The sequence below is a fragment of the Sus scrofa genome, chromosome 18 (genome assembly GCF_054392235.1).
Source record: "Sus scrofa isolate SSC_HxYL_T2T_F1_AM1 chromosome 18, Sscrofa_HxYL_maternal_Yorkshire_Landrace_v2.0, whole genome shotgun sequence".
In the NCBI taxonomy this organism is placed as follows: domain Eukaryota; kingdom Metazoa; phylum Chordata; class Mammalia; order Artiodactyla; family Suidae; genus Sus; species Sus scrofa.
The window spans coordinates 37,881,936-37,896,863 of record NC_139400.1 but is presented as its reverse complement, the minus strand read 5'-3'; the positions used below and the strand labels follow the sequence as shown (position 1 = coordinate 37,896,863).

The 14,928-nt window shown below is 42.7% G+C and overlaps 2 protein-coding genes and 1 pseudogene across 20 annotated transcripts in view; 1 reads left to right on the top strand and 2 right to left on the bottom strand.

The window, feature by feature from the left end:
• ST7 (suppression of tumorigenicity 7) overlaps positions 1 to 14,928 on the top strand; it is a 315,021-nt gene that overhangs the window by 284,384 nt on the left and 15,709 nt on the right. For 12 of the 19 annotated variants that reach the window (XR_014833033.1, XR_014833028.1, XR_014833027.1 and 9 more), the window contains one exon: positions 13,437 to 13,505. The gene's annotated coding sequence lies outside the window, so the exon portion shown is untranslated. Of the gene's footprint in view, positions 1 to 13,436; positions 13,537 to 14,928 lie in introns of all 19 variants that reach the window. The other 7 variants (XR_014833022.1, XR_014833026.1, XR_014833025.1 and 4 more) reach the window with 1 other exon arrangement.
• LOC146394983 (heterogeneous nuclear ribonucleoprotein A1 pseudogene) lies at positions 337 to 8,536 on the bottom strand (annotated as a pseudogene).
• The window catches only part of WNT2 (Wnt family member 2), a 47,392-nt gene continuing 40,337 nt past the window's right edge, over positions 7,874 to 14,928 (bottom strand). The window contains exon 5 of the mRNA XM_003134756.6: positions 7,874 to 12,510. Coding sequence (XP_003134804.1) covers positions 12,281 to 12,510 — 230 coding nt within the window. The 3' untranslated portion in view covers positions 7,874 to 12,280. The remainder of the gene's footprint in view (positions 12,511 to 14,928) is intronic.

Genomic DNA, 14,928 nt, shown 5'->3' with positions numbered 1-14,928 from the left:
ACTTGCATCCTCACAGAGATGATATAGTGTCCTTAATCCGCTGAGACACAATGGGAACTCTTGAGTTTTTTTTTTTAAAGCACATTTAATCAGCATCATGATCAGACTATTACATTTAGCACTCTAAATGTGAACAACAACAACAAAAATGCCTACATTAAAATTTTTTGTTGGAATGCTTTGTACTTTCCACAGAACAGAACTAAAATACTTATTATGCAGTCACAAATATAGTTTTTTTTTTTTTCTTTTCTTTTCTGGTAGCAGTTAGGCCCTCCTGCTGTAATTGGTTAAGTTCACAAACCTATTGTAACTTCTAGCTCTTCTGTCACTTCTCTGGCTCTTTTCTGCTAAGCACTTTTTTTGTCTTGGCTAAAATTAAAATCTTCTGCTGTAACTACCTGTGTTGCTGGAACACCCATAACCATCTTAGTTTTGTTGTTTGGCAAATTATTGGTCTCCACCAACTTAAGGACCAGAGCTTCTGCCTCCAAAGTCTTCTGCCTTTCTTCCTTAATGGGTCTAGAATTTGAAGATTGATTGTTGTAATTGACAAAGTCACTGTAGATTTCATTACCTCCAAAACTACTTCCAGTATTACCCAATCCACTATTGCCATCAAATTCTCCACCAACATGGCTGCCAGCAAAGCCATCAGAACACTGAATTTTCCTTCATGACCAGAGTTGTCATTTCCTCTAAAATAATGTCCACAGCAACTGCCAAAGTTTTCAGAACCATTTTGAACTGGATGAGGCACTGTCCATCTCTTGCTTATTCAAGGCTCTCTTTATTTCACAGTTATAGCTATTTATATATGGCATTTCTGAATGACAGTCTTATTAATGGAGTTGAGGTCACCAAAGGTTACAAAAGCAAAGGCTCTCTTCTCGTCACTGCCCTAGTCAGTAATGATTTCAATCATTTCATTCTTCTTATACTGCTCAGAATAATCTCTTACATGATGTTCTTCAGTGCCTTCTTCACTGCTACTGACAAGGGTCTTTTTCATAGGTAACTGGGCACCTGGTCTTTGAACACTTTCTCTTGAGACAGGCTTCTTTGGTTCACAACTCTTCCATACACCTGTGTGGCCTTGTTTTCATGATGCATCTGCCTGCACCACAGTGGCCTATGTCAAAATCCAAAGCTTGTGGAGTGTTCAATGTTTGAATCTCCTGTTACCACATTACCACACAATCTGTGGTTGTTTCCCCTGGCTGCTCAGTCTCTTGCTGGTTTTTTTTTTTTTTTTTTTTTTTTAAGTTCTAATCTATAATAAAGAGCTTATACAACTTTGAGCTCTTTGGAAGACTGAATTAGACATGATAGCAGCAGAAGGAAGACTTTAAGAATGCTCCCTCAGCTGTGGCCACAGGTAGAAAATCACTTAGTTTTTAATATCAATGGTTATATTTTTAATTTCTAGATATTACTTTAAATTCCTTTCAAGTACAATGAAAGGAAAATGACATGTGAGGGTGAGCTGTTTCCCTTCATGGTTGTCTATATAATCTACCTAGGGATCTGATTCTGCTATAGTTGTTATAAGGAAAAATGCTTACATGTCCAAGAAATATGAAAATTGCTTTTGGACATCATCTTACTCTTTATTGCTCCAAAAGAATGAATCACATTCTAGGCAGGATTATACTCCCTAGATTTTATTTACTTATTTATTTTAAGGACCACTTTCTCCATGAGCTCACATTTCTTAGCAGTTTTCTCACAAATTAAAATGCATATCTAGGGACAGTTTTTTTTTTCATCATGAATAAACATGAGTATAAATCTATTCCATACACTTTTAGAATAATTGTAAAAAAAAATTCTCCACCCTCTCCCCTGACCCACTTTTTAAGATTCCATTTGGACAAAGATTCTCTCTCTCTTGTCTACATGTCTCAGAAATTCATGTTAAGGACGTACCCTTGATTCCTTTACATTCTGAAGAGACTCTTTTGCTAATTTGGCCACCACCACAAGTAACCCCAACTAGAAGGCTGGACTAAGCAAGCTGTAGATTAGAAATCAATCAGAGGAGTTCCTGTTGTGGCTCAGCTGAAAAGAACCTGACTAGTATCCAAGTGTGATCCCTGACCTCACTCAGTGGGTTAAGGATCCGGCCTTGGCGTGAGCTGTGGTGTAGGTCACAAATGAGGCTCGGATCTAGTATTGCTGTGGCTGTGGTGTAGGCCAGTAGATACAGTTCCAATTCAACACCTAGGCTAGGAACCTCCATATGCCTCAGGTGTGGCCCTAAAAAGACTAAATAAATAAATAAACTCCTTACTTCCTACCCCCATGTACAAATTGTATTAAAAAAAAAAAAAAAAAGCAATTGGAGGTCAGTGCCAGTGTGTGTATTACCCCAGCGTAATGGACTATTTCTAGACCAGAAGGTAGACGTGAGATCTCCTATTGTTCTTAGAAACATTACCTAATAATCCAGGATTATACAAATCTTCCCAAATTGCCTTATGGAGAGAAAGACCACCCATACTTCATGTTACACAAGGTAAAAATATTATTGCTAATAGATGCTAATATATTTATGAACACTGTGCCTTTAAAATATTTTAAAATACATTCTTATATTTGAATATGATTCTGAATTTTTTTTCTTGGGCATTGTTGCTGAGAAAATTTTAACAGTCTCCTTCTTCAGGGTAAAGACCCAAGAGTATTATGAAAAGTATTTTTAAAAATTATTGACATGTTGAGTGTTCCCGTCATGGCTCAGCAGTAAGGAACCCGACTAGTATTTATGAGGACATGGGTTTGATCCCTGACCTCGATCAGTGGGTTAAGTATCTGGCATTGCTGTGAGCTGTGGTATAGGTTGCAGATGTGGCTCGGATCTGGCGTTACTGTGGCTGTGGCTTAGGCTGGCAGCTGTAGCTCCAATTTGACCCCTAGCCTGAGAACTTCCTTACACCGCAAGTGTGGCCCTAAAAAGATAATAATAATAATAAAAAATTGGCATGTTAATTTAACCTGAGTAATCAAGCATTAGATAGGAATTTGGGTAATATTGTGGAATATAAGTCATACCATGTTTGAGTTGATACATATTTTTGAACCCTCTTCAATTGTGGATTATTCCACATGACAGAGTAGATTTTTTATTACCAGAAATCACAGATTTTCTAGAAAAATCTCAAAATGATTTTATTTTAAATAAAAGTTAAATGTATAACTAAAAGACACTTCCTAGTAGAGCTTTTTTTACATGTGCCTCTACAATGATTTTCTGTCTGGATTACACATAAATGAAATTAGAAATCCTTTGGCAGTCCATATGTCCTCATGTCCTCATTTTTGTTTGAAAAATATGGTCATGGAACCAGGTAAGTCCTTTTCACTAGCCCATTGGACAGAATACTTCTCATTGAGTTTTAAGCAGAGAGCACTCCGTTGTAATAGAGAAGTACCTGGAGTGAGTTAGAAAATGAACATTTGGAGTTCCCGTCGTGGCGCAGTGGTTAACGAATCCGACTAGGAACCATGAGGTTGCGGGTTCGATCCCTGCCCTTGCTCAGTGGGTCAAGGTTCCGGCGTTGCCGTGAGCTGTGGTGTAGGTTGCAGACGTGGCTCGGATCCCGCGTTGCTGTGGCTCTGGCGTAGGCCGGTGGCTACAGCTCCGATTCGACCTCTAGCCCGGGAACCTCCATATGCCGCAGGAGCGGCCCAAGAAATGGCAAAAAGACAAAAAAAAAAAAAAAAAAAGAAGAAAATGAACATTTGAGTCCAGGCTCTGCCTCTTCTAGGCCTTTTTATGGTCTTGGGAAAATTACTAAATCTCTGAAGCTTATCTCATATTAAAAAAGAGAATTGGAGTATCCTGTGGCCTATAAGTTAAGTATTCATCTTTGTCACTGCTGTGGCTTATGTTCAATCCCTGGCCTGGGAACTTCTGTGTGCCATGGGCACAACCAAAAAAAAAAAAAAAAAAAAAAGAATATTCATGTCTATATCTAAGGGTGGGTCTAAGGAGTAGATTCAGCCATGCATGTGAAAGTGCTTCTAAAGAGGTAAAATACACGTGTCCCGTGTAGCCCCCCCCAGAAGGCTCTGGGAAAGGGCATGTCTGCCTTAGTCACTGCTGCATTTCCAGTATGTAGCACAGCATTGACTCATAGAAGATGCTCAATACAGACTGATGGAATGAATAATAACTGTTCTTCCCTGAAGATGATTCAGAGTCTCTTGCTTACATCACAGTCTAAACCATGAGATTTCTTTTGTTTTCCCATGAATAAAATGCAGAGGTGGGAATAAATTATGTGTATTGTTCCTTCCAAATGTTACCTTCTATGATTCCATGAATCCTCAGTCTCAGGATCCTGGAAGGATCCTCATGTGGAAGTCCTTTTCCTATGACAGAACAACAGAATTTTCAGAAACTCTTAAATTACAAGTGTACAATCTGCAAACCAGAGGGATCATCTTTTTTTTTTAATTGAAGTATAGTTGATCTGCATGCTGTGTTTCAGAAGCACAGCAAAGAGATTCGGTACGTGTGTGTGTGTGTGTGTGTGTGTGTGTGTGTGTGTGTGTGTGTATACCTACATATATACCTCTTTCAAATTCTTTTCCCTTATAGGCTGTTATAGAATATTGAATATAGTTCCCTGTGCTATATACTATACAGCAGGTCTTGTTGGTTATCTATTTTATATATGGTAGTGTGAATACATACATCCCAGACTTCTAATTTATCAAGGATCACCTTGATGCAATCACTCAGTTCTGGAAAAATAAATGAAAATCACCAATGAATGAATGATTAATAGCCAGAAGATGTATTCAGATTTATTTGTCTGTATAGACCGTCTACTGAGTAACTCTACTCCAGTTACTAAACACTGTAGAGGAGGAAAATTTCTCATCTGTGAATCATGATTGTAATAAAATCTCCAAGGGCTGGTGTAAATACTTTAAAGAACACGAGTGCTTATTATTTCATGAGCGTTGTTGAGAAGATAAGGCACTGTTTATAGTTACAGCAATATATAAGAAAATTAAACCCGTACTCCTTTCTCCTAGTTGTACTCTTTAGGCTGGGAATATTTGTCTTGATTAAGCACAATTCCACAATGACGACTTAGAGTTCAAGGCCTTTCATGAAGTCTTCATTGCTGTTGGAGAATAATGATCAAGGGGCAGATGCCAAAGTTTATATATGGGTGGGTTGACTTTCGGAGACTCCCATTCAGATTTTGTTGTCTGTATTTCCCGCTATTTGTTCGGCTGGTGTGCAACCTCCACCTGTAACATGAGGCCCCTAAACATTTGCAGATGGGTTTGCCGAGCTCCCCAGCCTCTGCCCAAGTGCCCAGCATGAGCAAGCCGGCTGAGTGGATACTGGCTGCATCTTCATCACAGAATCATTTGAATTGGGTTTACAGGCAGTAATGTGATTCCTCTCATCTGTGGAACTTAGGAAAGCCTGCGATGCTGTTAAGATAGGATCGTGTAGACTGCCTGGGGAAATCCAGAGCCTGTGATTCAATTACAGGGGCTTTCACAGGGTTAGTCAGTACTGGGAAATGACAAAATCTAGTTAAGTTCAAAAATAGTCTACATGGTCAGTTGATCGTGCTGGTCGGATTTGAATCATGCTTTATTATCTAGAACTGGATCGCAGTGTGAAGGGACAGATGAAGGGTTCTTCTGTTCATCCAAGTGGTTCTCCTCTGCTCTTCTTTGGGTAAAGAACCTACATAGAAATCCAGTTTGGCTCGTGAAAAATTGTCAAGTACAAGAAGACAGGCTTTCCGTTTCCTTCTTTCAGCCAGTTGTCATCCGCTCCAAGTTCTCCTGTCAGCTGGGGTGACCGCTCATTTTGTTTGTCACCCAGCTTCTTCCGTTTTCCACCCGACCCCACCTCGTGTCCAGCACAGGCTGGCCCTTTCCCACCTTGGTTGGCACATGTTGGACAGCTCTCTAAGTTCCTTCACTCACCAAAATACCACCTGTATGAGGCTGGAGTACCTGCGATAGGGACAACTAGCGGTGTGTGTGTGTGCACAACCTGCAGCTGATACCCACCCTGGCCTTCACCTGGAAACTCTCTTTGCTTGAAACTCAAACTTTGCCCATTGGCAGTGCCCACTCTTGACTCTTACCCTTTCTGCCCTGAGAAATTCAAAAATTACTTAACTATTTTAGGCAGAGCTAGAATGTTCTCACTGCTCCACCTTCCAGGCCATATCCTTGGGCCTTTTATCCCCTACAGAGTGTTGTGAAATGGAGTAGTTCCTCAGAAGAATTCTACCTCCCGCTTCTAAAACCACATTGTTGTTTCCCCTTGCTGACCTTTCATCCTTTTTTTTGACTCCCGTCCTCAGAAACTCTGGAGCCCCGTGTGCTTTTCCGCCCTCCCAGGACACAGCGTAGGCCTAAGGGACCCTTCAGTCTCAGCCTGGCTCTTTCTGGCCCGTGCTGCTGAGGGGTTCCACGCCACACCCTTTCTGAAACATGCCTTCCCAGCTGGTCTGTTATAGTAATCCTGAGAATTAATCCCATTCAACAAATACTCCCAGTAAGGTGTTCTAACTGAAAATGGCAGGAGAATATATGGCTTGCTTTTTTAATAGAAGACTTAAAGTGTTAGGGTCTCAGAGTTCCTGCTGTGGCTCAGTGGAAACGAATCTGACTAGTATCCGCAAGGATGCAGGTTCGATCCTTGGCCTTGCTTGGCAAGTTAAGGATCCGGCGTGGTGGTGAGCTGTGGTGCAGGTTGCAGACACAGCTCAGATCCTTTGTTGGTGTGGCTGTGGAGGAGGCCAGAGGCTACAGCTCTGATTCAACCCCTAGTCTGGGAACCTCTGTAGGCTGAGGGTATGGCCCTAAAAAGCCAAAAAAGAAAAAAAAAGTGTTAGGCTCTCAACCAGGAACAGTGTCATTGTCGCCCCGTGCCCCCATCTGGCAATGTTTGGAGACACTTTTGGTTGTCACACTGAGGAGAAGGGGAGTTGTTTTTGGCATCCAGTGATTAGAGACCACAGTTGCTTCTCAAGATCCTACAACATGCAGGACAGCCTCTCACACAAAGCTGAGATAAAAGGGGAATTTCATGGACAATGTCTGGGCAAAAATGTCTGGGGGAAATGCTCTTTGAAAAACACAGACACGTTGTGTTGTCACTTTTTCTTCAGGTCATTCAAGTGTGGGAATTTCTGAAAAGAAGGATGGGATTCTAGAGGGACAGGGAGCAGCGTGACTCGGGCGCTGGTCACCTTGAGGTGCTTGAAGTACATGCAGACAGCGCCTTGCTTAGGTCACCCCCAAACATATTTCAACAGGGGAGAGAAAATGGGGGTGAATTTCCCTTGCTGGAGGAGAGCTTATCCCCATATCCTGGGTTTTTGCTACTTGTGTGTAAGAGGCACGCTCGATCAGGATGCACAGATCTCAATGAAAGGTGAGGGATCTTGTATGTTTTTAATCAATCTGAGAGAAAAAAAAAAAAGCATTTTAGCAGAGAGCAAGCACTTATACGGAAAACAGTAATACAGACAAGTCAGCGGGGCTGGATCTAGCTGCTACGGAGAGAAACCGGATTTATAAACGCTGCCAAACATGCTTGGCACCAAAAGGGGATAAGCACTTAGATGGCAACCACAGGAGAACACGGGTGAAAATCTGGAATAATTTCTCAATCTGGGATACAAACCTCACCCATGAACTCACAAGAGTTGTTGTCAGTAAGTCATGCCTTCCCTGAAAATCTTTACAAACTTGAAAGACACCTCAAATTGCGATAAGTGTGGTCCTAAAAACGGCAAGGGAATCATTTCCATAACCTCCGGGGATTTCTTTTCACCAGAGGGTTTGACAAGACTATCACAAGTTTAAAATAACAAAGTCAACACCAAAAATTCGCTTTATTATGTTCTGATTTCACAGAAAATGTAGACTTGTAAATAACAATAGTTCTTTATAACAATCTGCATGACACTTTTATTAGCTTGTGGAAGTGGGAGGTTTGGCTAAACAAGAATCCATGTGAATATCAGGGAGAAAAAAACCAGAGCTGGAACAACTACAACTTAGAAAAATAATGATCATGTTGGGCTTTGCAAACCACCTGTCACCTTGTTGATCCCCAGAAAAATGTAAAGAACATTCTCATGGATGATTGAAAATTTTCGCCGCCTAGGTAAGAAGGTCAAAATCAGCATGCCTTGGCTGTCAGCTTACGCCAGTGGACTGTTTTGCACAAGGTCAGCACAGACTGACAAAAGCAATTTACCAGCATTGGAACTGGGAGGTCTGTTTGTTGAGAGTACAACTCTTGCTCTTAAGATAAGGAAACTCGGGTTGAAGTACAGTAAATAGACACAAAAGAATGGTTCTGGTCCACTGGACACCTCTCTGAGCCTTTATTTTGAGAGTGGGCAAGAGGGGAGATGAATGTTCTTTAGCTGAGCGAGACAACCCCGGCCCCGGGCCAGCCTTTAATAAATGAGAAGTAACAACAATATCCTGGCTTGAAAATACTGTCAAACCCAAGCACATGCACGGTCATGTTGGCTGCCTCTGAGAGAGGGAGTCCTGCTGTAGGTCTCACAGAGTTGATGTAAGATTCTTTAATAAGTTAATAAGGCCTAGAAATGTCAACGTGAAGTTGGATTTTCTGATGTTAAAGCTACCTTCCTGGAAAGAGAAATGTGACACCCGATGTTTTCATGCTTTGTAATAACTCCTGTAAAGAGGCCCATGATTGTGACAATTGAAAACATCTCTTAAAATTAACCTTGGCAGCCTGGAGCAGAGCTGCATAGCAGGTATGGACATCTGAGCAGAGGCCTGAGGCCCTGAGGCTCAGGGGCCTCCAGACGCCTTGGAAGTAGGTGCTGGGAGGGGACAGGGAAGCAACAGCAGAAGGAGGGGTGGAGGGATACCTACAAAAGCTGAAACAGCCACTCTCCACCATCATTAAACTCAGCTGGTCACTTGGCAACAGGTACCCAGGTCTTTCCCTCTTACTACCACCCTCCCCCACACCGCCCCCGCCCGCCCTCAGGTCCAGGCCACGTGCAGATTAAACTGCCATTTGATGGATCCCTCTGGGGCTGCTCATTTCAATCCAGTGATGCCCATATAAGGAAGAGCAGATAGGTAGTGTTCAGGGGTGCCCTGTGCCTTTCCCACCTCCATCCTGAAGCAGCTGTGGTCCGATTAATATGCCAGGGGCCCCCATCTCTGAGGGGCATAGAACCAGAGCTGCACAAATGCGGGGGCATTTGTGCTTGAGTTTAGACCATTTGAGGGGATAAGCTAGCCTCTCAGGGCAGGGTGTTAATACTTTCAGAGCATGAGGGACTCTACCGAAGGCTTGACAAAGCGTGTTCACAGAATACAAAGATTGGTCCGCACCGCAGACCAATTTAGAGGCAAACCTATTGAAGAAAACAACCCATCTGCTAAGTCTCAGAACCATGAGCAGATAATATCTTTGTTGAAGAAAACTCCAGTGAACTAGTCAACACCTACTATGTGGAAGGTTTTCAGGTATGGCAGAAAATCAATGGGCATCATCTTGCACTTAGAAAACTTCAGTTTATTGTAAGATTTTTATTGGGAGGGACTTTATAAGGCAATTTGACCTGAATGGGTTCACTCATTTTATTTTGGATGATGCATGCCATATATTCCCTTAAAATCCTCAGATAATCAAGAATTTAGTATCTTTTAGAATCATGAAATATTGATCCTTTACCAAGCCCTAAGGAAAATGAGTTTGAAATTATCTTCCCCTTTTTAAAAATTTGGAGATTCTTTCCACAATTATGGAGATTTCTCTTTCAGAATAAAAGCAGATAAAAATTCTCACTCTCTTATTTTGCCCTCCACAGTGGCTGCATCTACTGCCACTTGAGATGGTTGCCATAGTCTCTCTTACAAATTAGGACAATTTATGCAGCAAGGGGCAATTTATGAGCAAGGGGACATGGACATGTCTTGTCCCCTTCTTATCAGGAAGAATACATTGCAGTTTAAAAAGAAAGTCCAATCTAAACATCCCAGGAATAAAGAAATGAGCAATGAACATCTCCTCAGGATGCTAAAATTATTTAGTGTCTACCAACTTAACTCTGAGGCAAACTAGTTTCATTTAATAGATAAAGTGCTTAGCTTTCTTGAAGACTCTTGAAGTGTGGTCTTGTTTGTGGGAGCAATGGCTGGTGTTTGTACCAATCCCTTCACCACCCCCCCAGCCTCTCTTGGACTCAGTTTCCCCAGATACAGGCTGTGGGGAGCTAGGATGTCCTCTAAGTTCCTTTCCACATCTAAATATATCTATGGATTTTTGACTTCCCAGTTCATCCAGTAGGAAGAGAGGCTGGTGGCTTGGGACACCCCTCCCCACAAGAAAGTCCCTCCATCCTCCCACACAAGCTTCAGCACAAGACTGAGCTTATCTGCTTAGCCCTCTACTCTCCCTATGGACCCACACTGGGCTCAGAGCTGCTACCATCATGCTCCACTCCTCCCATCCTCTGAATTTTTTCCATGGGGAATAAAATTTCCATGGAATAAAATTTTATTCCATGGGGAATAAAAAGAAGACCGCTTTGGAAAAATCAGACAACTAATTTTGAGGTTTGGGGATGAGGGAAAAAAGATGAATTCTGTCATTTTTAAGAAAGCTAGGAGACAAATATCATTACGGAAAATCACTCCAGAAGGTTGATTTCTTAAGTCTTGGTCTAATATGCTACTCTAAAGCAAAGAGAGAGAACCTGGAAGCCAAAGTATCAAAGGATGTTCAAGCATCAGTGATTTGACACCAGATGTACAGAATGAATCATCCTGTTAATACAGCTCTGTGGAGAGATCACATTTAGAACAAGAAACTAATGCGCAGGGGATGAGAAGTAGCTGCATGCATTTCACCTTTCTTTCATCTAATACATTAAATGGGGCAGGCAGCCTCTCCATTTTCCCTGGATGTCATCTTTTGGCTCCTGGCAAAAGCTGACCACAATTTGCATATTGATGTTTCCGTAATTACAGCTGGGTCCCTTAAATATACTCTCCAAGTTACTATTTGTTTGCAATATAATACACTAGGATTGCCAACTTTATAAGCAGGGCTATGTGTCATTTGCTTTAGGCTATGGTATCTTATCTTGTAAGCATCCAATGAACACAATTAAATATGACAGGTCTTTACACTGTGCTTGAAAGGTGATGGTTACTAGTTGATGCTTCTTGTCACATGTGGCCAGCTTCTTTTAGACATCCGCTTATGGTAGAGACTGTCCAGGCATGATTTTGCTCTGGAAACCGCTCTGTCAGCATTTCGGTTCTCTGGTCTTGTCATCCCCAAGTTTTCATTCTTAAAGACTCTCAGTTACTAAATTCCATGAGCCACAGGCATCACCCAGATAGGAATTTTATTTTCCCTGTTTTCCCTTATCTGTACAGACACATTTTCTGCTTCCACTCACTAGGTTACTTCCCTCCATCTTCCCTCAATAGTTAGAACGTACTGTCAGAACACTGTCAGTCGTCTTAACTCCCTTCAGATGCTAAGTGATCTCATTCCCTAAAAGGTTCTTTATATCAAGTGGGCAGTGAGGCAAAGCAGTCACTTTCTGAGGCTTTTGCTATTGCAAAGATTCCAAACTGTACCAACCGACCGACCTTGTCACACCAGATTTTAATATGGCAAAATTGCCTTGAAATACTGCATTTGAAACCCAAGTTTTATTGAAAGTCATTGTTTTCCCAGCCAATTACCAATTACCCGAGAGGTGGTGGCTGTGAAAATCACTTGATCAAGCAAAAACCCTGCTTGGTCTTGTCAAGAATTAAAGTTAATTCTGTGGGGGTCGATCCTGCTGTCTTTATTTTATCCTCAAGAGAGAAGTATAGAATTTCTTAACTGTGAATATTTGTTGAAAAACACAGAGGAAGCTCCTTTGAGACACTCTTTTTCCCTCTGGCCAACTTCTCTAGAAAGAAGAGGTGTCTAGGTAGGTGGAGACAGTGACCTAGGCCCATCCCCCTTCCCCTTTAACAGCCTGTCATGACCAGCAAGAGATGTGCCCCAGAATGCTGGAAGTCAGAGAGAATAGGGCAGGTTTAATGTGCAGCGAGTGGCCCCAGTCCTGGGTCCCAAGGGAGGGAGAAGGGGCTTCCATAGAGATGAAGGCTACATGCCTTAGGAAATATCTCCCAGTGAGAACCCAAAGACCCAGCATCCTTGCAGATCCTATGACGTCCTTGTGGGAGGGAAGGTGGATGGCCACCTCTGCTGGGGTCATGTGGGAGCCGCCCAGTCGGCGCTCTTTGGGGCCTTGCATGTGTGCACATCCAGGGCCTCCAGGCAGTCCTGGCAGCGCACGGCACAGCACCAGTGGAACTTACACTCGCACTTGGTCATCCGAGTGACTCGGGAGGTGTCATAGCCTCTCCCACAGCACATGACTTCACAGCTGTCCATGCCTCGGGAAGTCAGGTTGCACACACGACCTGCTGTACCCAGGGAGCCTGGAAGATAAGCCAGGGGGGGTGTCACTGAAATGGTGAGTGGAATACAATATGCTTCGGGAGGAAGGGTTGTGAGGTCATCCTCCTGCACGGGCCCCTGATGCCACCTCACCAGAGCCTGAGGCCTTACCACCAATTCTGTGGGCCCATGCAGTGTGTGTCAACCCTGGGAGCCACCTGCAGCAAGGGCCGAGTCCAGGAAGGATAGACGTGAAGCTTTGGATCTGCCATGGTTATCCCGACTCCAGCACTCCCACTTCTAGTTGACTAAACTTTTCAGGTTATCCTCCCTCAGCCTTGGATTGATGGGTCACTCAATGGACAAGGTCAGATGAGAATGAAAGGTTTTATCTTAGTCCCCTCTTTCCCGACGTCAAACCACATTAAGGGAGCAGTGGCTAAAGTTAGCTCTCTTAGAATTCTTGGTGTGTGGAAACTTTGAAGGAAGGGGACTCTGCCTCCCTGGACCTGACTACACTGGCTTATAAGACAAGAGAACTCTGGTTGCTAGAGGGGAGGTGTGGGCATCCTTTGTGTAAGACCTTTGAGAGGGAGTGATGCCCAGTTTGGTTGATCTTTTGAGCTTTGGTCTAATGAACCATCTGGATGTGGTTGTGTGTGAGGCATTTGATTGAAGCCAGGATTCTAAGGTCTTTGATGAATAAAACTGATATAAAAAGCCTGTTATGATGATGAGTGGACATTGTCGTAATCAGGATGATGTTTGCTAAATACCAATTCATATTTATGTATTTGTTTCTCAAAGAATTTCAAAAGTAGGAAGCTTCTTAGTTGTTCTCTTCCTGGGGAAGCACCCAGAATTCTTGCACAAGAGCATTATCAGATAACAGAATCAAGTGTAGTGGACATTTTTGGAGAGTCTGCTCAGCTTACAATGATCCTTTCTACTGTTTCCTCCTGTACAGAGCCGGAGCCTGGCAGCCGTGTTGAACAACATGACTCTGCTCTGTTGGCAGCAGGTGATTAGACCAGAGGTGAGCACCTGACTGGAGCTGGGTCAATCAGGTAGATGTCCCTGAGGATTTATGACTCTGATAGAGGCAGTATAAATTCCAAATATAAACTCAGTAGCCCATGGAGGCCATGTAGCATGAAGAGGTCTGTGGACTAGAGGAGGTCAGTATAGAGACAGTGAGGATAAGACATGGAAAGAGAAGGCTGCCCAGATCCTGGACTATTTTCTGGACATTTCTCTCTGAGGTCGGGCTGCATTCCAATCTTTGGATTCCTAGAGAATGTGTATCCTTATAATAAATTTCCCCCTTTAGTTCAAACCACTCAAATTTCTATTACTTGCAATTGACAATCCTAAATAAAAGATAAACATAGAGAAGCTAAACTTTTTATTTAAAAGAAAAAACAACTTTTATCAGGATGAAAAAGACAGTGACTTCATTTTCCGTTCCTCCATCATTTAACTAGGAATTTCTCCCTCTTCATAACTCCTCCAGTGCCTCGTGACTCCCTCTGTGTTTATCACAATCCGCCCTGTGTTCCAATTATCTATATAAATGTCATGTTGCCCTGCCTGTCAAGAATGACCAGGGAAGCAGCCAGGTTCAAGGAGGGCGTGGGGTCAAGAAGAGTAGAGGGAGGGGGCAGGACTTGCTCTGTGTGATCAGGAGCACTGACGGCAGGAAGACAGGCAGGGAAGTTTCATAAGGACAGGAAGGATGGCAAAGGGCCGGGGTCAGGGTGGGGGGTGGGTCAGCCAGGGATGGCTCTGAGCCTACATCGTGCTGAAGAAGCAAAGGGTTATAGGAGAGAGCAGCTGGGCCTGAAATTGTGGCAATCATCAGGACAGTACTCAAAATTACTGATTGTGCAAAAAGGACTCACTGCCAAATGCTGCCTCTTAACAGCACACCCGTTTATTTAATTCAATAAACACTGGTGAACACAAACATGTGTAAGACACTGTGTGGCTACTTGGTTTTGGTGGTGGTGAGGAAATAAAATAGTTAGGGTTTGGTTCCTATTCTCAGGGAACTCATAACAAAGGGATAAATATATAAAAGAGGTATCTCCACTAGTTCAAGAAAACTGCTCCATTTGCTGAAGACCTACTATAACCAAGAGTAAAGTTTTGTGAAAGTACTATTGCAAAGCTCAAGACAGTACAGTGAGGTTATTTAGGGCTTGGAAAAATCAGGGTTTAAATTCTAGCTTTACTAAGTATCAACTGCATGACCTTGGGCAAGTTACTTAATCTCATTAAGCTTCAGTTTCCTCCTATGCAAAAATTGGGATAAAAACAGTTCCTTCCTCATAGACTGTGGTGAGGATGGAATGTGATAATGCCTGGAAGTGCCTGGCATAATAAGAGCTAAGTAATTGTTAACCATTTATTCACTTAACAAGTGTTTGACAAGAGTGGCTACTATGTGCTAGGCACAG